Source organism: Rhynchophorus ferrugineus, unplaced genomic scaffold, assembly GCF_030347505.1.
Source record: "Rhynchophorus ferrugineus isolate W39M unplaced genomic scaffold, kcgeb_rfMv2 rfM11, whole genome shotgun sequence".
Lineage (NCBI taxonomy): Eukaryota > Metazoa > Arthropoda > Insecta > Coleoptera > Curculionidae > Rhynchophorus > Rhynchophorus ferrugineus.
The window spans coordinates 17,953,394-17,978,799 of record NW_027472590.1 but is presented as its reverse complement, the minus strand read 5'-3'; the positions used below and the strand labels follow the sequence as shown (position 1 = coordinate 17,978,799).

The 25,406-nt window shown below is 32.4% G+C and overlaps 1 protein-coding gene across 7 annotated transcripts in view; it reads left to right on the top strand.

The window, feature by feature from the left end:
* Positions 1 to 25,406, top strand: part of LOC143204885 (uncharacterized) — a 168,102-nt gene that overhangs the window by 131,669 nt on the left and 11,027 nt on the right. For 5 of the 7 annotated variants that reach the window (XM_076417806.1, XM_076417807.1, XM_076417805.1 and 2 more), the window contains 9 exons: positions 2,336 to 2,800; positions 2,858 to 3,034; positions 10,955 to 11,101; positions 15,779 to 17,929; positions 18,651 to 19,274; positions 21,556 to 21,663; positions 21,736 to 22,152; positions 24,286 to 24,717; positions 24,777 to 24,866. In XM_076417806.1, the coding sequence (XP_076273921.1) occupies positions 2,336 to 2,800; positions 2,858 to 3,034; positions 10,955 to 11,101; positions 15,779 to 17,929; positions 18,651 to 19,274; positions 21,556 to 21,663; positions 21,736 to 22,152; positions 24,286 to 24,717; positions 24,777 to 24,866 (4,611 nt within the window). The remainder of the gene's footprint in view (positions 1 to 2,335; positions 2,801 to 2,857; positions 3,035 to 10,954; positions 11,102 to 15,778; positions 17,930 to 18,650; positions 19,275 to 21,555; positions 21,664 to 21,735; positions 22,153 to 24,285; positions 24,718 to 24,776; positions 24,867 to 25,406) is intronic. The other 2 variants (XM_076417809.1, XM_076417808.1) reach the window with 2 other exon arrangements.

The following is a 25,406-nucleotide window of genomic DNA, read 5'->3' as shown; positions in this document are numbered from 1 at the left end:
AAATACAGACGCCATAACCTACCCAGCCGACTCTTGCGTTTTCCCACGCTTTGGGAGATTTCGGAGTGAAATGATGAAGCCATGTTTCATCCATTGTCACATATCAACGCAACACTCGGATTTATTTAGTTGTTTTTGGTCAAAATTGAACTCGCGCGGCACCCACTTTGCACAGATATTTCTAACACTCATATATTCGTGAATGATATGATAATGATGATGGTTCAGTTGATATCTCTAAGTCTGCCATTTCATTCAATTTCAATTTACGGTCATTCAATATGATTTTGTGGATTTTTTTAATCTTCTCATCGGTAACAACTTCTTTGGGGCGTCCACTGCGTTCACCGTCTTCGGTACTCATTTCACCACGTCTAAGCTTAGCATACCAATCCTTGGTGGTTGATTTTCCTGGAGCAGTACCCGGAAACTCGGCATCAAGCCAAGTTTTTGTTTCAAATGTATTTTTCCTTTCAAAAAGCAATGTTTTATCAACACGCGATTCATTTTTATACATTTTATTCACAATAACAAAAGTTGCTTCACTCAAAATGCTATAATTCACAAACTAATGATCCGACAGCTGTTAAATTTGTAGACGCATCTTTTGAGGGTTAAGGCTATCTAAAAACATATGGATTTATTTCTAGTAGCGCCATCTACGTGTCAGGCCGGGAGCTTTTCAATTGACTTGTTAATAACATTTATGTGGAATTATGTAGATATGTACACCAACCCCTTGGATTTCCAATGGTTAGATCTTGTTTAACGTGGCTCAGCAATAAGCGTACTGAATGATGTGTGGCCAATTTAGAGGGCATTCCAGAAGAGATTCAGTTTTACTCAGTCAGGTTACTGGTATAATGTGGTGTTTTATGGAAAATTAAATTTATTGGTTGGAAGATTGCTCATTGACTGACGGAACAACTATGTGAGCATCATTAACAACTAAATAAAACAGCAGCAAGTATTATTATTACTAATTTTTTACTCTACCGTCTTGAAACTTCTCTGAAAGAATTCTACAGTTTAACAGACTTATATTAATGTTTGAACGAATGCCCAACATTTTGCCAAAACCTTTGCTCTGACATTTTATGCATACACAATTACTTTTCATTAAGATTTGTTAAAATCAAACGACAAAACAAGTATTATTTAGAATCTGAGAGGCAATTAATCCTAATTTTGAAAATTGAAGAGAATTCCCTTGATATATTTATAAAATATATTGAAACGGGTTTTCTACGCCAAAAATATAAAACTACTGGCTAGCTGTTAGGTATTATTAAATATTAATTTACTTTATAATAAACTTATTTATAAAAATTATAACAAAATTCTGTTTTATAATAAAATGTAACAAGATAAAATGATCTATTAATGAAAATACGAAGTATTAATGTTAAACCATTAACAACTGTTTAACTGTTAAACAAGCCAACCCAAACACACTTTTCTCCAACCAAGTGGTATCTCTCCATAAAACCGCTGTTTTATATTTAGTATTATTTAGTGATTCAGCATATGCACACTCTAATCAACAAATGCTTAAAATTGCATTTTCCATATTCATTACCTTGTTGGTTGATTTAATTTTACTCCGGCATATCTCAATTTTTGAGATTCATGATTTTGTATCAATGACAAATAACGGCCTGGAGGAATAAATCAGTTCAAGGGTTCACTGCTTATTCTAGCGAAAATTCAGCTTAAACTCTCAAAGAACTTTTACACAGCTTGGCATTTAATGAATCATCTTTTCCAGATGTTTACATGCGACATCGTTATCGAAGCGGAAGATTCATGGTCGTGAAATCTTGCTGTGCATTCGACAGGTTCATCAAGGTGTAATGTATTACGAACTGTTAAATAGAATAAAACTTACGTTTATAAACGTCAAATTAACAAATATAACTGTGTATCGTTGCAAAAAAAAGAGCTTGCATGATAACACTGCAACAGTCACTAATTGTAAGAAGCGTGAAAGATACACCCAGCGATCTCCCAGACATAGTACCCCTTGTTTATCACTTGTACAGATCGATACAGCAGCTTGGCTGGCATAGGGTTTCGAAATGATCGATTTCGATTGAATCGCTGCCAAATTGATACTCTAATTTCGAAAATAAAATACTTTGATGTATGTTGCATCAATTTTTCTCAATAAATGCCTATTTAAATTGAAAAAATAATCAAAATATAAGTGAATGTTTAATATAAATGGTCTCTTATGCATCCAACCAATGTTTATAAATGACCAATAGACCACGTTAAAGTTAACCAAAATTGTTGTATTTAAACAATCAATTAATAATTATATTTCTAATTTCAGGTCAACGAGAGTGACAACGAGTTGGATCCAAAATCCGGCTCAGTATCAACAACAACAACCAGGCCAACCAGATCGCGTCTGATGCCGAAATTTTCGGATAAGACAAAGTTCAACCCGAAATCCAAGGATCGTGTTCCGAAAACTACCACCGAAAAACCGAGAACCACCTCCGGAGAAAAGACCCTCAAGGCGACCAGTTTCCCCAGAAAATCATTCACCCCCAAAGGATATTCCACCAAGGCTCCGCACGAGCATCATTTGAGGAAAAAAGCCCTTAGATCCACGTCATTTCCACCAGCCACCACTCCTATACCGATAGCTCGAGAATCGAAATTTTCCGCAAAGTTTATCAGAAAATCGGAAGCGGAAAATGCGGAAAAGAACGAGAAAAGACCGAAAGGATTTTTTAGCAACCGGAAGAAGCAGAACGGCGAGGAACAGTCACGAAGAAAATTAGATGAAACTGTAAAGTATTTCAAACCAAAGTTTTGTTATTCGCTCAAAAATATTCTCATTTTTTAGACTCCAATACCGCCAAAGAAACCAACTTCCAGTTTGTTTAGTTCACGGTATCGCAGCGACCTCCCGCCGAAGACAACGGTACTAAAAATGGCAACGACTAAACCGTATTACGTTCCAACTATACCGACACCAGCGTATATTCCAACTATACCAACACTGAAGCCATCTTTTGGTCAGGTAAGTAGTTATGAGTTCAATGAAATACCGTTAGATGGATCACCAATAAAAAAATTTGCATAAGTTCTATTCTAAAATTTATTTCATTATTTCACTTAATTACATTTAAAACAAAATCAATGCAACAAAACTATATTAATAATTTTCAAAAATTAAACCACACAAATTTTCTTTCTATTCTGGTGCAATATAAAAAGAAAATCGTCATGATCAAATTAACGTAATAAATCGAAGAATTGATGCAAATTTTGAAGGTATTATGTGTATGGTTTACGTTTATTTTAATTGATAACATAATATTCACGAAATATAAACAACATGATATTGACAAACTTCACCACATCATCATAAAATAGTACGCCTTAATTTTTTTTTGGATTCACATTACTGTATCTCTAACTCAATTGTATATAAAATAGGAAAACATGGTTTGGTCCGATCACAGACCTTTTGACTACTCCTGGTATAATGTGAAATGAAGACGAATGCATTTCCTACAGCTTTAGTCGTAGATGCATTTCTAGTAGATGTAGATGCGATATCTACATTTTAATCACGTCCATTACTAATATTACTTTTACTGTATAACATTTATTTAATAATATTAGTACATTAGATTAACAATTACTAATATTCAATATATATAATTTAATTCAATGCTTATTTTTAAAAAAGTCTCATTTATTTAATTCCTTTATTTGGCTTTGAAACTAAATTGAATTTTAATTAGTTCAACAATAGGGCATTTTCTAATTATACGATATCATTAATAAAATCGTTTTAAAACTTGTTATAATTATTAAATTCGGTCATACATATAAATAAAGGCATTTGTATATTATATTACTAATAATATCATTTAGATATGTGTAAAAGTTTCAGTCTTCATTTTAAAAATAGTTTTTAACGGCCGTCAAAAACGTATAAATTGGATTAAGAATTTTAATTAAATTAAAAAATATTGATACTACTTGTTTTTATTCATTATTTGCTTTTAAAATAGTAAGAATTATTATGTTTGGAATCGAAACTATCTCTATTTTTTTGATAAAAAAGATACGTCAGTAGATAACTAAAACTATTTTTTTGGTGTTATCGAGATATTAAGATATCTGTAATATTTTAGAACGAAGGCCAACACTTTTACATCCCACTAACCCCTAAGGTAATTTTAGTGTTAATTTCTACACTTGTAAAGGTCCAAAACCTAACATAAACAATATATACATACTATTCTTTTCTTTAATAACTATCCGCAGTAAGATTGTCGTTAAAATTTGAGTAAACTAATAAACTTTCTGGTGCAAAGAACATTTTTAACAGGCTGGTGGGTTTTGGATTTATTTCTAAAAATGTGCACATTACCTCGGTTAAGGTTACGAGCTGAAAACGGCTCCACCTTTCAGTTTTACGATTTGGAATCAATCATTTTTCCGACAACCACTCATTTGCTGTAAGTTTTACGGAATAATGGTTCTGGTTTTGTTCCAAGATAATTCCATGTTCCCATTTCAATTTAATTTTTCTAACAGAAGGTGTAGTAAACGCTGGTCATAAAATAACAATTTCGATTTCGTTTTCGTGCAGTTAACGTTGTACTTTACAAATAAAATAAATAATGACGTTTTATCATTCCCTTATTTATAAATTTTTTCTTAGAACACTAGATGTTTTAAAGTAATAAGTAGCACTTGATTTTGAAGTATTATATAAAAATTTCTGATATTACGTAATGAGATAAATTTTGGGATAATGTTATTTCTATTCAATTTTAATTTTATTAGTTCTAAAAATTGTAATTATATAATTCTATATTAATTTAATTCATATCTCGTTACCAAATGTTCTACAAATCAACCGGGATATTATATATAACATAAAATGATAAAATAATGTTATCTTTACACATTTCGAATTTCGCCAAAATGAAAATTCTTTGGTGAAAAAAATATTTATGTAATGTTATCAAACTTTCGAATAATTTTTATTGTTATTGCTTCAAATCAAAATTATTTATGTAGTAAAAAACAACTAAATCACAGATTTACACAATAATAACTTTTTAATGTAATAATGGATATAAATGAACAAAATTTATTTTGAAATAAACTATTTTTAGGAAAAAATAACTAGAAAAATTTCGCGTAAATAATTGTTCAAAACATATCGTAGGGGACATATTTAAAATTATGTAATTTGGACTAATATTTTTAACTTTTCTTTATGTGTCCATTTCTCACCTAGTACGTGATTGAATCTAAAATATTAGTTTTATTTTCTTTTATTATTATAAATATTTATAGAATTAAGAGATAGTCCACTCGAAATATCTTGTCAATGAAATGCGTTATTTATATATTCAGAAAGAAATATAAAAATCAACTTGAAATAACTTTTTATAAAATTAAAATAAAATAAAATAGTAAAAGTTTTATATAATTATTGTAATATAATGAGTTGAAAAAGTATCGTATATTTGGAAGTAATAGAGAACATTCGGCGTATGAATAATATTACTATTATATTTATTCATGGCGAAAGTTTATTATAAAGTATAGACAATAATATAAATGCTGAAATGAACTTACGCGATTCTGTTTAACATTCGAATAATTTTTCTATTGGCTCAAATAAACATAGTTCTGTTGTGTAAAAAAACCATAAAATCTCATATTTATAAAGAATAACAATAATGGAAATAAGTTAACAAAAGTTATGTCGACAAGTGATGTGGAAAGAAATCACATACTAAATGGTTCAAAAAATCGTATAGAACATATCTAAAATTATATAATTTTCAGTAATACTCTCAAGTTTTCTTATCATTTACCATTTAGTAAGTAATAAATAAAATATATTTGCTTGATTTTCACTTATCATTAAAAAGATTTATGGAAATAATAGAACATGTAGATTTTCAGAAACAAACTTAAATCTTGTGTAATAAATATTAGTTATAAATTAAAAATTAAATTAATTTGTAAATATTTTGTATCATTGTTATCCAATGAACTGAAAATTATCGCATATATATATATAATTTATGTAATTTTTAAATAAAGTTCAAACCAACTTTATTTATGTATTACAAAAAACAATCAAGCCATAGAATTATATATTTTCAACTTATTAATATATGATAACTACAATAGCCAATAACTCAATCAACATCAACAGATAACGAAATTTATCCTGAAAATGTTGAATCAAGTGTATTTAAAAAAATTATAACGGGATTAAAGTTTTAAAAAATCCTATAGAACGTCTCTAGTATTGTATTTTGCACAGCACTAGATTGCTATTTAAGGACTGCAATTGAATTTTGCGTAGGATATTAAAGTTTTCTTTATATGGTGATTTATCATTTAGTAAGTTATAAATAAAATATATTTGCTTGATGTTCACTTATCATTAAAAGGATTTATGGAAATGATAGAATGTGTAGATTTTCAGAAACAAACTTAAATCTTGTCTAATAAACACTAGTTATAAATTAAAAATTAAATTAATTTGTAAATATTTTGTATCATTGTTATCTAACGAATTGAAAAATATCGCATGTATATAATTTACGTAATTTTTATGTAAAGTTCAAACCAACGTTATTTATGTATTACAAAAAACAATCAAGTCATAGAAGTATATATCTTCAACTTATTAATATATGATAACTACATTAACCGATAACTCAATCAGCATCAACAGATTACGAAATTCATCTTGAAAATGTTGAATCAAGTGTATTTAGAAAAATTATAACGGGATTAGTTTTAAAAAATCCTATAGAGCGTCTCTAGTATTGTATTTTGCACAGCACTAGATTGCTATTTAAGGACTGCAATTGAATTTTGCGTAGGATATTAAAGTTTTCTTTATATGGTGATTTATCATTTAGTAAGTTATAAATAAAATATATTTGCTTGATGTTCACTTATCATTAAAAGGATTTATGGAAATTATAGAATGTGTAGATTTTCAGAAACAAACTTAAATCTTGTCTAATAAACACTAGTTATAAATTAAAAATTAAATTAATTTGTAAATATTTTGTATCATTGTTATCTAACGAATTGAAAAATATCGCATGTATATAATTTACGTAATTTTTAAGTAAAGTTCAAACCAACGTTATTTATGTATTACAAAAAACAATCAAGTCATAGAAGTATATATCTTCAACTTATTAATATATGATAACTACATTAGCCGATAACTCAATCAGCATCAACAGATAACGAAATTCATCTTGAAAATGTTGAATCAAGTGTATTTAGAAAAATTATAACGGGATTAAAGTTTTAAAAAATCCTATAGAGCGTCTCTAGTATTGTATTTTGCACAGCACTAGATTGTTATTTAAGGACTGCAATTGAATTTTGCGCAGGATATTCAAGTTTTCTTTATATAACCATCTAGTATTATCTAGTATTTTATTAAACTTAATATGTTGGATTTATTTTCACTTTATTTATGTTTTTAAATTCACGGAAATAATATATAATTTATGACATGAATCCTAGAAATTTATTTTTAAGATATTTAGAGAGAAATTTATATAAAGAGTAAAATAAATATTGAATGTCTTGTAGACCTGTTCGTAATAAAGAAAAATCAATAAATCCAAAATCGTATTGAAGTTGGATTGGGAACATTTGTTATAAAATTGCCATATACTAAATTTAGAAACTAGAAATCGAATTGACTGTAGATGTATGTATTATGAATAACGAATAGTTTTATACTACGATGATGTGCCAACTGAAAGTTCAAAAGTCACCGTGGATTCTAACACGTGACAAGTCTCGTGATATAGTAGTATAATAGAAATGAAATCGTTCCGATTTTCCGTTCATTAGCAGTACCATTTAATCCGTTCTGTAGTAGTTTTAAAGGTGTACTATTTTATTTTATAGATTCTTGTTCTCTTCTATGAATAAATCTTGACAAGGGATTGTTTTAGTTTTTTTTCTTGGTTTGTTTGTATATGTAAATTATGCACCATATAACATTTGCACAATTTTGCACTGGGTTTCAATTATTCGATATTTATCTAACCGTATTTTATAACTAAATAACAAAGGTGTGTGTATATAGTTTCTTTTATATTGATTTACAGATATATATCTTCGATTTGGGATTATAAAAAAATGATAAGCATTAACTAAGTCAATGACATTATCACAAAAAATCGTCCATTGGTTGGATTGTTTAATTATAACCGATAACTCGGCGAGAGTGTTATATCGAGAAAATTATTTAATTTTTTACAGATGTTTCATCAAATTTTTTCATATATAAATTTTGGAAATACTGTTTTACTGGTTTTCAAGGCAATCTGCGACACAGCGTCCGGAGTTTCGAACTCTCTATTTTAGTGATGTCGGCCGTGAAACAAAATATCGATATATCGATATTTTAAATTAAATCTATATATCGATATATAATCAGAAAACGTAAGTTCAATACACTCTTTAGAAAAACTTAGATTTTTAATATCGATATTTCAATTTACAATTAAAAGTTCGATCATTATTTACGAAATATGGACAAAATATCGACGAAAAATATCGTTTCTTTTTTCAAAAAATATCAATCTCGTTTTCGAAGTTTATCCACTAAACTGCGCTGTATTGTTTAGGGGAAATGATAGTCTGATGTAACCAAGTCTAGTGAATATGCCGAGTGGAATTTGGTATCCCAAGCTCAAGAGTCGTTATGCAGCAGTAAAATTTCATTTTCAACTTCTTCATTCAAAAATTGGATTTTATGGACAAATCTTTTCATGAGTTTGTTTAATTATGGGCCTAGATCAATTTTCAGGAATCCGTAATAAAGCATCCCCTTAATGTCCATCAAATAGGAGGTATACCGAAAAGTCATTACCGGTTGAAAAAAAATGGCGGGGTATTTGACACTTGATTCTATACATCTTAGCCATCTTTCCGACAATTTACAGATGCCATCACCTTACCCTCCGGCCCATTCTGGATATTTCCTGATCAATACTTGTTTGAAATTCATCATTTGCTATCGATACCAGATTTTAATAGTTCGTAGTTTACCACGCTACTCTGCTCTCACCAAACAGAGCGCACGCGATTAAAATGACTTGGTCTTGGAGTCGATCGGCCGGCTTCGCCAGGTAATAACTATAATTTTCAAGGGCTTTTAAAATAAATCCACTTTTCATCACCTGTCACTATTCGATACAAAAATGACTTCCAAACATCTATTTGAAGCCAGAGACGATTTCTCGATTTTCCATTGGCTTGTTATTCAATTGGTATGGCACCCATGTTCCCATCTTTTGTATTTTCCCTATTGCTCGTATTCGGTCGCTAATCGTTTCCTGGGTCACATTTAATGGTTCTGCCAATTGTTGAGTTGGGTCTTGTCAACCAAAAGCTCTTGCAGTTTCGCATTTTCAAATTTTTGCAGTCTATCAAAACATTCTTAGCCTTGCATATTGTAATCACCACTTTTGAATTTTCGAAACCACACCTCACTTGTTTTTAAGGTTAGAGCATATTCAACGTAAGTTTCTACCTGCAAACGATCACTTTTTAGCGGCTTTTTTCCTTAAAAAGTAACGCGGGGACAATTGCGGTCCCTTTTTAGACACGAAATTTGATATTTTCAAAGAAATATAAATCTAAATAAAAATTATAACATTATATACTTAAGCCTAGCGACATCTGTTAGGCAAACCGGTAATGACTTTCTGGTACACGAAGTAGATGGAAGAAACCTTACATAGGTCACAGACATGGATATGTCTAGGTTTTTTGGAAAAAAAATTAGTTTCTAAAAAAGCTCTTTTCTCTTTTTCAAACAAATATTAATACCTCAATTATGTTCAATCAATGCAGGAAACATTTGGAGTTTTTTAATTTTTTCTTTTTTTATTGAAATTTTTGCAAATTTTTGAACGCTTGCAACTCTTATCTGAGCAGCTTTTATTGCGTCTTTATTCAACAGAACAATGAGAAATTACTCAACTGAAACATTCGAAGCTTTGCATGTTTTGATTAAAAATTATGGTAATAATTTCTTAGGTTATACCAAAGTTTTGATAGAATAAATAGTCAAACCAAGTATTTCTATATTGTCTGTGATTCGCATCTACTGATATCTGATTTGTATAAATAGTTTGGCCAATATTTTGGCTCTATAGTTCACAATTCCTTTTGAATTGAAATGGTGAAACATTTTCATCTATACAATTTTTTCTGCAAAAACTTTCTAACCATTGAACCGATCTCTATGATCATATACTAAAAATTGCATCCGAAGAATGAATATATTGGGTATAACATTTATTAATTAATTTTTCATAAATTTTTCCCACCTTTTTGGCATAGTGACGATACTGTCTTTAAAGAATATGCCAACATCTAATATACCAATTATTATTATTTAGACCTATTTGACTACAGAAAATTAAATACTGGTTTCTTTTTCGAAAAAATGAATTTCTTTATATAATCCCAAATCCTGAAGAGTTGTAAAGGCAAAACTAATTTTAACGATCTAAACTATATACACATACATCCTACCTGATTGTTTTTTATACAAAATCCTTATTGAATTTAACAATATAATAAAACCGGTTAATGTTATAAAACAGCTTCAATAACTAATCCTGCTGATGTTGTTCCTCTCCCGTATCCTGTGTAACACGTTTCGTTTTTAGATTAGCTTTTAATTAACTAAGATCACACAGTTTAACGTGATATTTAACGGGCACAGTCTTCAATTCGAAAACAAATCAGACAACACAACAGCCAAAACGCCCCAAGGCCAAATGGAGGCTGCAATTCTATATCCGGTTTATAGGTTATTGTTAGATTCGATAGAGGAGCATGACATTAATCGATGTGCACGTTATCTGATTGTCCCTTTTTGATGAAACCGTTTCAGGTCGATCAAGATTACGTGGTCGAAAAGGACAAAGATTTGGGCATCGAAGTTATAAGTTTCGATGAACCAGTCAATGCCATTCCTTCCGCCGATTTGGTGAACGGGGAGTACCTTGCCGCGGACAAAACCGCTAGACTGTCAGCAACGGTAAATACAACTTTGCGACATTTTGACAATGACTTTACGCATCAACGTTCACATTAATGCTTGTCGTTAGTGAAGACCAAGAAACGATTGAAATACAATTTTTCTTTCGCTGGCTGAACATTCAGAAATATATTTGCAGCAGTGAAAGTTTAAAATGTATTTTAACGATCTTGTACTGGTCAGTTTTTTGTTTCTATATGACAATTGGGTTATATATTAATAGCGTTTTTTGTTGGTATATAATTTAACTCGCTCACTTGATGTGAACCATATTGACATATTAATATCGAAATTAAATTTCGAAATGATTGAAATAAATATTTCTATTTAATAACAAAGTGTTTTAAAAAAACGATGCTTTTTGTATATCTAGCACAATACTGAAATAAAAAAACAACATTGCGACCAAGATCATCAAAAACGATAGAACACGCGGGTTATGATAATTCGTGATGATCTGAACTTTTTGGGAAGCGCTCAAGTGTGTTAATTATGCATAGATCATCATTATGTCATGTTTTGGTGCAATAATTAAAGCGTTAGAATGCTAGACAATAGTTCCACTAGACATTTGAGCTCTTTTCAATGTTTACCAACATTGATTTTTTTAAATGAAACTTACTTTATTCTTAACGAACAGACGTTAATGAACACGTGTTCGAAGACCTCATATTCAATTCTTTCAAAATCAAAAATAACTCGCTTTACTACTTAGCATGGGCTTCGAAACATGGCTATAACTTAGAGACCATTCTAGAAGGAATTCGGTCCTCCACATTCAAGATAATTTAAACAGTTAATCCAAATATTTCGTCATCGTCTTGTTCTTTGACTCTTGTTTAGCTAATATTTGGACCCTATACACTTCTTTTTTAGAAATTTTCTTCATCTGTCCAACTCTGTCTGGATGTAGTGTGCTCTGTGCTAAGTTTAATTTAATATATAATTGTACCTTCATCCATATTTTTCGAAAATTCCGAATATAAAGTATCATTTTATGTTATTACTTACTGAACAACATCATACTAACAACAAAGATGAATTTCGAAATATTTGAAAAGAGTTTTAAACAAAAAAATACCTAAATGAAAAATTGTTTGGGTAACCAATACAATACTGGAAGTTTATGAATGAAATTTCCATTTCCGTGACTACTATTTTTGTGAAAAAATTCCCAACTTGGTATTTTCAATAAACGGCTCGCTTTTTTAAAATCAGGTTATTATATATCAACTTTCGCTCGATATGCCTCATAATTCTTATGTTTCTTACATCCTTTGACATAAACATATTTTGATGATTTTTTGTGATTCTTAATTTTAAAGGATTTTTAAATTCCCGATATTGCACCAAATTGTTATTCAGTGCTACCACGGTCTCGATAATAATTGAAAAATATAATATACTGTAGAGTGATCTAATTATCGCCTGTTTGTCGATTCTCTTTTTATATTAATTTTTTTTTTGGACTGTTAACCTGGGATGGTCTTAAGATGTGTTGATGTTTAACGAACACGGCAGATAAGGCAGGTCCTCTTTTATTCAAAATGCTATTTAATGTACTATAATAAAATTAATTTTTATGGGAGTGTAAAAATATCTCTTTCCTGTATATTATATTTCAATGTTTCAGAGTCCTCTTTTCAAAATTTGCAATTACAATTCTAAACTTCATTATTATCCCAAATTAACCAAAACATTACTCAGAATTATAAAATAATTACTTTATTATTAGGTTCTATACATAATATTGTATAAATAATGGTATATTATAAGTAGGCATCGATGAATCTTTACTCTAATACATAGCTAAAGGTTAAAAGTCACATATTTTCATACCTACATATATGGAAAATATTTATGGGCCAAAAACAATATATTAATTTAAATTTATAACTAATAATATATTAAAATATTCTGGTTCCTTTTAAAGTATTTTAACTCATTTTATGATACGCGAAACAGATGTAAGGTAAATCGTGCGAAATTGCACGTTCTCATCTGTCGAGTTTTTGTTTCACTTGTTTATAAGATTAACTAATAGCTTCTTAATTTTTTTAGGCCGTTTTAACTTACCTTAGCTGATTGCAATTATTTCTTATGTATAATTTAATATTTTAAGTTAAATATGTTCAGTTGAGTTTTGTCGTTCGATAAGAAGACATTTTGAACGGCTTCAACGATTCAGATTTATAACAAATATTTCTGAATTTTAGTACACTTACGCCACTGATTTCTTGATATACGAGGGTCACTATTTATATTACGGGAATAGGAAAAAAACAAATAGATAAGCTGTGAATATATTTTTATAGTTTTTCAAAGAATTCGCCACGATGATCGACAAATTTTTGCATACGCCTAAATCAATTTTCAAAGCATTTATTCCATTCTGATTGAGGTATCTTCAAAACGTGATTGGCTTCAATAGCTTCTTCGGTCAATAAAAATCGTTGACCACACAGTTTATTCTTCACGGATGGGAACAAAAAGAAGTCATTCGTTGCCAAATCAGGGCTGTACGGCGGATGACATCGAATCGATCGATATTTTGAGTGCTCAAATAGTCTCTTGTTTGAGCCGATGTGTGAGAGCTCGCATTGTCATGATGAAGAACAATCCGGCGTCTCTTGTTTGTTTTCCTTATTTCACCGAAGACTTCTGGCAAACAAATGGTTGTGTACAAATCTGAATTAGAATTTACTGTTCTACGATCCTCTAGAGGCACTGTTGCAACATGACCGGTTTTCCCGAAGAAACAGGCCGCCATTTCCTTTGAAGTGCTTCGTGCGCGAACAACTGTTATTGGAGTTGGTTCATCTTGGAACATCCATGACTTGACTGCTGCTTACTTTCAGGCTCATACGAATATATCCATGATTCGTCACCTGTCACGATTTTATAAACGTATTTCGAAGCACCGCTTTTTAATTTCTAAAGCATTTCTTTGTACCAATCAACACGAGCATTTTCTGAGCGATTGTCAAATTGTGTGGGATCCCATGCGAACATAACTTTCGCACAGCTAAGTCTTCATGTAAAATCGCATATATGCTCGTGGAACTAATGCTTAGGGATACCTCAATCTCACAATAGGTGACATGACCATATTACTTAATCATTTCGCACACAGCATCGATGTTTTCTGGCACAACAGCCGATTTTTGGTGACCTTCAAGAAACTCGTCGGACAGCGAACTACGACCACGTTTGAATTCACTAAACCGGCGAGACACGATGGTTTCTGATGGAGCTTCATCGCCAAAAGTCAAATTAAGTTTATTGATGCACCTTTGTTGTGATAATCCACGTCGAAAATCGTAAAAAATCATCGCACAAAAATGTTCACGATTCAGTTCCATTTTTTGCCGACACGAAACATTCAACTAAATATAAAATAAACTAATAGCGTCCGTGCGACAAAATGTTCTCGGTACGTATATCGTCAAAAATGTTAAACTTTAGGATGCGACTGTCAGATGGACTCACATGATAACAGTGTTTGCAGATTCCCGATATATAGTGAATGAATAGTGACCCTCGTATAAAGTGCCTGTTTGAGGCCTTATTAAATAACGGCTTCCCATTCATTGAAGAAATTCGAATGAGAATAGTCAAAGGAAGTTAAATCTGTACGCAACTTTTTGGCATAAATCGTTTAATGAGAATTTTTTTTAAATCAAGTTTATTTTAACTCGAATTTTTTAAATCCCGCCTGACCAAAAGGTTACAATAAATTATAATTATAGTTATTTGGCTAATTATTTTACTAGTTTGCAGGTAGTGTGTGAATAAAATAAATATTTTCTATATACCAAAAATAAACTAATATTTTCAAATGCAGTTTTAACAATGCTCTTGTCTCTTTCGACGTATTTTTGATTCATATTACAATATATGACTGAATTATTTGGAAAATCATGCAACATTTTACGTTGTCATGTTTTGTTATGATATTCTGATCTAATAATATAATATATAATTCAATTCCGACGGCATGAATAAATTTTAACCGATTTTACGTTTTAAAATACGTAATAAAGGTATTTTGTTATTTAACGCAATCTTTCTGAGCCTGAGTACGATTGCTCCACCGATGTTTCAAGTTGAACTATCCCCCTTGAGGTTGCCCCCTCGTTCAGTATTATAGAAATACACTTCCCATATCTCTACTTTCATTTTATCGAATTGCTTGTTAAGTAATATTTTGAAAGGAAATAGATCATAAAACAGTCCTTGCTTTTAATCCAACAAATAAAATAACCTTATATATATATATATATATATATATATATATATATATATATATATATATACATATATATATATATATATATATATATATGAAATAAATTTAAATAATGTTATTAATAAATATGAAACAATATATGAAAAATACGCATCATCATTTCGATACCCAGAAAAAAAAATTAGTGCTAGTATAATTGTATTGTTTTATTCATTCAAGTAAATTAATAAACATTACAATAAATCACTAAGATATGTATGCCAGTTGGTTTAAAGTATATTATAACATTCGGAAACTATTATTAGTCACATTTAGGAAAACCGTCGTTTCACTGAGACGTTACTTGATGAGTTTAATTCAACAGAAAACGCTATTTTATTTTGATAAACCCAATTCTGTTTCCTAATTAGTTATTTTCTTCTTCCAAGGTCAAAGATGGCACTACTGAAAAACCGATATCCATAATTGAGAGGATCATAAACTCGATAACTTCTATATCGACCACTGCGATCCCAGACACTATCAATTTATCATCGTCCACGACAACGGAAGCCACTGAGAACTCGGCCATTCTAAAACTGGCCCCCAAAAAACCAACGACCAAAGACAAGACAAAACTTGACGACAAGACTAATACCTTCGAGACGTTGACCAGCGAAAAACCAACAACTCTTATCGAGAAAATTCTTAGCTCTTTGTCGGCCATCCAAAGCAACGAAGTAGGTACATCGGAATATAATACTATAAGCAGTCCTTCTACTACTCCACTGTCCACTGTAACTAAATACTCGGCAAAATATAGGGGTAGTTCTATAGGTACCACGTCGCTTCCTGCACCATTATTTTTAAGCACCGCTCCGGCTCTCCCGGACGATGTCGAACTCGTTCAACAGAACGAGGTGCTGGAGAAACGCACGATCAGCAAACTGTTAGATCTTCTTAACGGTATGATTTCCACGCCCTCGCCGGAAGGTCCTCAGACTCCCGAGGAGTTAGTCGTGGTCACTCCGAAAGTCGCTTCTAATCTCGTCACTAGCAGTCTCGTCGCTACGACGACGGTCTCTACCGAGCCGCTAGAGTTGATTTCGTTAAACGAAATCGAGCCCAGAGGGAACTTTATCGATTCTACTTCTACTACTTTGCCTGAATCTACTTCTAGCGTAGTTTCCACCGATGTAAATACCGAACAAACTACTATGGCAACCACTGTAATTAATGTAAATATACCATCAACAAGTTTGAGCACTGATAGTGGTGTACAGGACAGCACGGTTACAACACAAGCTAGTACTATTACAACCGGACAGATGGAGGTGAACAACGAAGCCGCAGGTGCTTCGGTTACGATACCTCCATCCGTACCACCTACTACTACTGGCAGTACAACAATATCGCCTCCGGTTACCGCACCAACAGGTTCTCCTCAATCCGAATCAACAACAAATCAAAATTCTGCGTCGACATCCGAAACTGTAACAACTACACAAACAATTGTAGATACCACACCAGTAGATATGCTTACCACTACACCACCAACACAACAAACAACCGTTAAAGAAGACTCAGGCACACTTTCGTCCAACACTGGATTTTCTACATTACCAACAATACCGAATATTGAAGTGAGTCCCGAGAGCGTCTCCATATTCTCCGCTAATGATCTGTCTAATACTATAACATCGAATGATAATCTAATTAATACAGTTACTATTAGTAGTAGAGGAGGTTTCGATAACATGTTAACCTCTACTACACAAGCCACCGGTGAAACTACCAGTATGAGTGAGCTTAGTGCTACCAGCGAGTCTGGTGTTTCTAGTGATTCCACCACTGTTGCCGAAATTGATTCTTCCATGTCCTCTATCGTGGCAGATTCAACAACTCTTGGTGAAGTTGTGGTGATCACCACAGCGGCATCAGTTGATTCTTCGACGTCCAGTATTACTGAATCCAGTAATACTGTAGACGCTGTTGCGACAACTGAGGCGGCGGAGGCTTCCACTACACTATCTAGCCCAACAGCTGAAGGCACCACTGTTATGGTTGGTGGTGATGCTACAACTGTGAGTGGTGGTGATTCCACAACCACTGCAGTCAGTGACACCCCAACAACCACCAGTGGTACACGTGATGCCACCACGACAATGGTTAGCACTACATCAACTCAAAGCCCTAATGCAAACGCTAACATTCTCTCATTATCTAACCGCGCTGGTAGAATATTATCCAACGATGTAGGCAATCCAGTAGGAAATAATATTGACATTGCAACACCATTAGTACCAACCTCATCAACACCCGATTATTTCATTTTCGCTGTTCTTAACAACAACACAATATTACGCAAGCGACCTCCAACTATACCTAATAAAGAAGTACCATTCGTCATAGTCGGTCTATACCCAAACAATACCGTTGTGAGGAAGTTCCCTAATGGAACTTTGATTCCAATGGAACAAGTCATAAAGGTTAGAGGTTTTGATACCAGACCAAACCCCCCACCATTGATCGAAATAACCAGTAACCAAGTAACCGATACCACCAATGGAATCACCAACCCGGATAACAATCAACCAATGGTATTCATCCCTTGTATTGTAGATGGAGAAAGGTGCAAAGATTGGCTGATGGGTAGAACTACTGCGAACTCTGAATAAGATGTGCCATTTACTTCATACTGAGCTGATTATTCAGAGATTCGATATCATTAAGCTTAGATTCATCACATCATTTCGCAGCATTTCTAAATCGCACGCTTTTCGCACTACATCGAATACTTAAGACCTGTGATTAATGTTTATATTAAAAACGTGTTTGTTGAGTTGAGTTATGTATGATCTGTTTATGTATAATGGAATGAATGGGCTTTGTTCATAGCTTTTGTTGATTTTCAAAGGTTTTGACTGATTGTACAGTGGAAAAACGATACAGAAATGGTTGTACATGCATATATTTTCAAATTGCTAGTAGCTAAGTTCGCTTGTTATATTTTCGTAGCTTTGAACTGTAGATAATTGTAGACAAAAAAAGATCCAACCAATTAGGGGACCAAGTAAGTATTGACCTTTTATTATATTTAATAAACGAGCTATTATGATATATTTTAAGCCTGTATGATCAAGGTGTTTCAGCCATTTCTCTATAGATTCCACTCATTTTAATATTTCATCAGCATTTCTAACCAGGACGTGGGTATCATTCCACCGGTTATTATTTCAAGCTTAAAGAATATCTTGCATTTTCAGTTCCCCTTACACCTATTTAGTTTCTTACACTTGTTCTTTTCCGTTTCTCTTTTAGGTCGACTCGAATCGAGAAGGTCGTCTTTTAGCCGTGGAACAAACTCCGACCGTGTCCGGTAGTACCACTAGAGTATTATCCAGTGGTATGCTGAACGATATAAGTTCTAGATCGCAAACCGGTGCGAATGTTTTACAAAGTATGAATTCCGTGAAAGACGTGGTGTCTAGTACTACAGCGCCGTCTAGTACCACCACAGTGTCCAGTACTACTTCTACAACCACTCCTAGTACGACCTCTAGTACTAGTAGTACGACAGTTATGAATATTGTCGAAATAATCGCAGTACCGGGTGAAACCAGAATAAGCAAATCTCAAACCACCACGGTACCACAAACCACTACCGACGCACCAAGTACTACTAAACGTAGTGTTACTGAAACTAGTACCGTAGTTCCGACAACCACTGTTGCTAGTGCCGCAACTACAAACAATCCTCAAGCCAATATTGTCGAAACTACTATAGTTCCAGAATTACCTGGTAGTCAAAGTTCGGAAGCAATACCATCAACTTTAGGAGAGATTCTGAACGACCGTACTGTTGATGCTCTTAATAATCTGATCAGTTCGGATGTAAAAACAACAACAGAGGCACCTAACTTTAAAACATTAAACGTCAATCAGGTGAGAATGGAAAATTAGAACTTATTTGGGATATTTGCTCTGGCAATAGAAGGTTTCACATATATAGACAATATAGTAATCATATGATCACATAGATAAAATTATGTAGATATATGCTCTTTATCACAGATATCAGAATAATTATCACCGTTGTAATCATTACTATAATTTTTTTTTCCAATCGCTTTATGCTACTTGGCATTTTATATATTTACTTATAAAATATAATATATCAATAGAGGTTAAAATAATAGAACAATATATAGGTTATAGTAGATTGGTAACTCAAAACAAAACTTATTTTCAACAAACTTATTTTTACCTCAAAACATTATTTTGAGTGAATATAAAGGCTTTTTGTAACATAATTAGAATAATTCGATTTAGGTCAAATATACAGCATTTTCTTCGATCACTTGTTATCATTTTAAGGTAATACCATCTCTCATAGAAGCACCATATTGTAAAAAAACTGGGATAGTAGATTTTCAAAATTCTTTTTTGATGCGAATTGCTCATCAGCTAAAACAGGAGATAATCACTTGGTGCCAGATCTAAATCATAAGATGGATGTACAAGAACATCCCCCTTTCTGTCGTAGTGATCAAAATTTGCTGCTGAGCTGTTGTTTCCTCTAGACGACCGAGTTGTTCACAACATATGTTTTAGTTAAGGGCTTGTGCATAGGGGAGCAATTAATAGTATATGATTCCTTGTCAATCCCATAAAACTCACAGTAATACATTTACGTCAATACTGGCTTGGAGTAGAGTCACTATATTTAACTATGACTATTTTCATTCGACTTGGTCGTAAGTGATCTATTTTTCATCGCTAGTTATTTTGCATTCGCTTCAGAAATGAGTCGATTTCAGCAATGACTGGTAGATGAAATTTCCGTCCATAAGATTTTCTGAACTGGTGGCACCCATAGCTATATTCAGCCACATGCTATATTCAGATCATGCATACATATTCACCAGTTTATTTTTGTATCTACCCTTTTCTAAATGGTTTCAAATGCCTTACTCTGTATGATGGTCGTATTCGGCCATTTTTATGGTATTATTCACATTTTTGATAATTGACCTATCCGAATTGACCAATATCAAAACTGCGCTTGAATGACCGTTACATTATACAAAGAACATAAACACTATTAATGATTCGAGCGATTAGTTTGCGATTTCACCTTTATCGACGAAAAGCTGTAAGATATAACTGATTGTGTTCTTGATTTTTGACCGAATTCAAACACTGTGATTTTTTTTTAAACACGCCAGCCAGGCCGACATTATAATTATGTCTATTGCAAATCGATTGGGCATTTAAATCGTGCTATATAATTTATGAAAGCCATTTAGTAGAAAGATAATTGATTTTTGTTTACTAAACTATTTTTTTCATGTTTCCTAATTAGCTGACGCCAAATTCTTAGTTATTTTATTACTTTTCAAAATGTATCATCCAAATTATTGGTTCTTCACGATTCATTTGAATAAAAGTCTTTGATTTAACAAATTTTCGTGATAAAACATAATATATCTACATAAGTTGACAAGTACAAGTACCGATCTATACGTGAGCCAAAAAGCCTTCAGTTTCGCTTTTGCCTAATCATGCTTCTAGCTTGATGGAACAAAACGAAATCTATCCGCAACAAATTGACTTTCGCTTGTTATCGACGTTTGCTTAAATCATCTCATGATTTTTTGACAGTACAACGAAGTGTTGAACATACAAGACTTGCTTAACAGAAACAAAGAAAAAGTTGTTTACAGATGGAAACCAGTCATCAAGGTGGAGAACAAAAGTATAAAGGCAAGTTACCTGATCAGTGATCCTAAAGTAATCAGCAACGTTACTACTAGAAGAATTTTAACAGAAATTAACTATATTTACTGATTGTCTGTATCGATTATACTGAACCATTGACATGACTGACATTTTGGACGAATATCATTACATCTGCATTCATTGCTTATCTAAAAATATAGCATAATATTCATTCAATAATTACTAACATTAAACGGTTATCAAGGCGAGATCATATATAAAGTGTGGGAGATAAGAAGCATTTATTCATAGCATATCATATGTCTAACATTAATGAATTTTGTAACAATTAAATTCATTTATGACGAGATTTATGTCTATTTCTTCTAATACACAAACTATAGTTAACTTCTGCTTCTTTACGAAATCTTTACTTACATCTGTCTCTAATTATTGCATATTGTATATAACACATGACCTGAAACAATCATACACTTATTTTTAGAACTCTGTTGAAACAACAACTACATCTAGTAGTTCAAATGATGCACCTTTTACATCTCCGGTTTTATTGTCTGAGAGTGCTACACAAATACCAACTCCAAGTGACGCGGTAAGAATATAACACATATAGTAGATGAGGAAATTTTAAGATGTATCATTACAAGAACAATATATGTTCCAGCTGATTGCTTCGACATCGGCGTCCACATTAATCCCTGTTATAACTCAAGATACCGAGATCACCACACCGGTTATAGTAACCACCACACCACCTACAACAATGTCGCAAACCACTACTCCATCAGCCGCGACAACAGCACCGTTCACGATTAGCAAAACTGAAACGACAACTCCAGAATTACAAACCACCACTGAGAAAGTTGTTATCGTAACTGCAACATCACAAATCCCAGTTACACAAGAGGCTAGTACTGCTCCAGAAAGCACGACCTTGTTATCATCGATTATTACCACTTTGTTCCCTAATCTCTTAAAAGTGACCACCACAGAATCTTCTCTAGCAACTCCATTTACAAGTCCAGTTTTGTCTACCACCATAGATAATAGAGTCGAAATTCTTTCGACTGCCGGTACTACAGTACGTATATTTCTTAACTTAATAGGAATGAAACTCCACAAAAACTGAATTTCTGCATTTAGCTTTTATAATATTAAAATTTACAAAACTTGATCATATATATTTTAGCTCGCTTATATATTAAAAATCTTAAAAGTAACTGTAATATACATTTTTTTTATATTAGTATAATATCATGGCATAAACACAGTGCAAACATTATAGTATTTAATGTTACTTTTAAGATTAATTAGAGTAGTTTTATATGTTTAGATTCTCCTGAAGATTAAATTATATTTAAACATGAAAGGTAAGTTTTGTTTCACTAAAACCTAACAGTACAAATTATAATAACGTATTATCACCTAACGTTTTTTAATTAACACTATTGGTGCTGGTTATATATAAATTGTACTAAAAATGTTGATTTGATTGAATCAATTGTGAAACAAACTGAGTTACAGTGGACAGTAGAGAAACTAAACATTCATACACATTTTTTTGTAACACTCAATACTAAGAATTGCAGAAATGCATTTGTGGGGTTTCATTAATTATCATCCCCATTTTGTTTGGTTATCGTATTTAAATGCAAAAGTTTTATTCATTGTTTAGTCAGAAATGTTGCGATATATGAATTATTAGTTTTACAAACACAATTTCTATGTCCGAAGATGTATCACTGAGTTACGTGATGGTTTCTCATCCGCCCCATTCACCAAACATGACTTATTCAGATTATTATTCATTGTAATCTAGGTTTTTTGAAATTTGATTGAATAATACAGCTTTATATATTTTGAAGAACTTATATATTTGAAGAACGATTTTTAACGTTATTTGATGCCCTGAACTCTGCTCTTCAATCCGTGTGTTAAGATTGGTTCTAGTTTCGAGTTTAAGGATTGTGGCGCCCTGCCCCTTGCAACGGCTGTCAGCTGACGACGCTACATTAAACATCAATTGAAACTTATTTTTGTGCAGTAATTGTGCTTCAGAATATGTGAAAATGCGGAGACAATGTTGAAAAGTGTTTTTGTAACGTTTGGAGATATTATATGCTCGACGAACGTGAGAAAAATTAAGGCAAATCATCTCAAAAATGCATAACTTATGAGTACGAGTTTTAGTTTTGCTGTAGTAAACACTGACAAGTCACAGATACCAAAATTGTTTTGCGTGCAAAATAAAGTTGCACAAGTTGTAGCTTGGTGAAAATATATTCTTTTTATTTTATGTAACTATATAATGCAGAGAACAGAAAAATGATACAGATGGTTGCTACACTTATTTGATGAATATCCTCTGTATAAATGCAAAAAATAATAGTTTAAATATCCCGACCTACCGTTACTGTCGAAGCCACTTCCAAGTACGGACCAAATCCATTGCCAATTTGTTCAATTGAAATTGAAATTCGTCTTCATCATCGGCAAGTATTGCAAGAGATTTCGTTACAGAGAAAATCATTTAATGTAATAAGGAACATCTGTCGGACTTGATATTCGAAAACAAATACTGACGCAGTTCGTTGTTCATAACATTTTCGATTCGAAAAATCATTCGATTACAAGCACGTAATCGACTATTTGTTGCAAAATGAACAAAAGATTGAAACTCGAATGTCTCTCAAAATGCATTTTCTGCATTGATTTTTTTATAAAACTTGAGGGACACGAGCGACAAGCATGATACGACTACATCAAGATATACTGAAAATTGAACGGATAGCAATGATTTTGCAATAAAAGCATGATGACCGAGGAATGTTGGACGATAATACGTGTAACAGATCCCAAACTGTATACATATATTCAAACATATTCAACTTCTGCTCATTTTGGATTTGTACTTCTTAATTCAATAAATATTTCAAACTAGAAACGTATCGCTGATTTGGAATTAGTTCAAACCGTGTATATTTGTTTACTTAGATCTCATCTACAAAGCAAATTTCTTCAGTTGAAGTGTATTTTGAAATTATTTTTATTTCATTATACTTTGTACCAGAAAGAAACGTTCAGAAAAATAATCGGATGGTATCGTATTTGTAAAGCTAATAAAATTCTAAACATATTAAAGAAATATATCAGAAACCGAAACTTTTGCATGTTTTTTATAATTATTAGTAAATTATAAATTAAACTTTTTTAGGCACAACCTTCAACTGTTTTACCACCGACCTTAAGTTCGCTACAATTGTCTACCTCAATGCCAGTAACAAGTATCCCGCCAACTACAACCCAATCCACCACTCCACCAGCTCCCACCACTACTCCATCTACAACCACGACTCCCGCTACAACTACTACCCCAATACCTACCACCACCACTCAACGGTTAATCACCACTACACTCATCACAACAGTTCCATCAAAAACGGCTGCACCGACTGAAGAGAGTAGATCAGAACCAACTACGCCAATGGGAACGAAGGAACAAACTGACGCCTTGTTCGATGACTTAAAACGCAGTGGAAAGCTAATCAATCTGAATGATGAACAGCGGAAGAACTTGCAGGAGATTGAGAAGATCGAGAAGGAGCAGGCTGAGTTGTTGAAACAGTTGACTGTGTTAGCGAAAATGGTAATGCTGTGACTTATTTAGTGTGGTTAATGAAATGTCGACACTTATTATGTTTGTAGTTTGGTGGACCTAATGCAAAATTGCCGAACATGCCGAAACTGTCTAATCAAAATCCATCTAAACCTGTTGAAGATAGTCTAGCAAACCGAGTAAGTATATATGACTTTAGATGCCTAACCAACATCTTTTAAATCCTATAATAATTACTTCGAAACCTTTATACTCATTAAAATCTGTGAGATGCTTGCTTACACCAATCGAAGGTTTTAAGTTTTTTACATTTTTAACATCTTTATTAGATACGCCAAGTACAATCTTTATTTACAATTAATTTACTACTACTTTTCTAATGTACTTGGATTAATTCACAAGCAAGACGAGTGCGAGAAAATACATCAGTATGTATTCCTCAATTATAACGTGTTTCAAGGCGAAATCTTGAATAACCTCGCAAATTCCAGGTCATCGTGCAGTTTCTCATTGGTTACATAGCGATAGGCATTGGTAATCAATCGAAGAACTTTGTTTTGACAGCGCTCCATGACTAGCTGTTTTGAATTTTTAGTGCAACCCCATATTTGCACCCCATAGGTCCAAATTGGCTTTAAAATTATATTATAGATCAACTTATTTGATTTTAGATCAAGTTGAGAGTATCTTCCGACTAACCAGTATAGTTGTTTTATTTT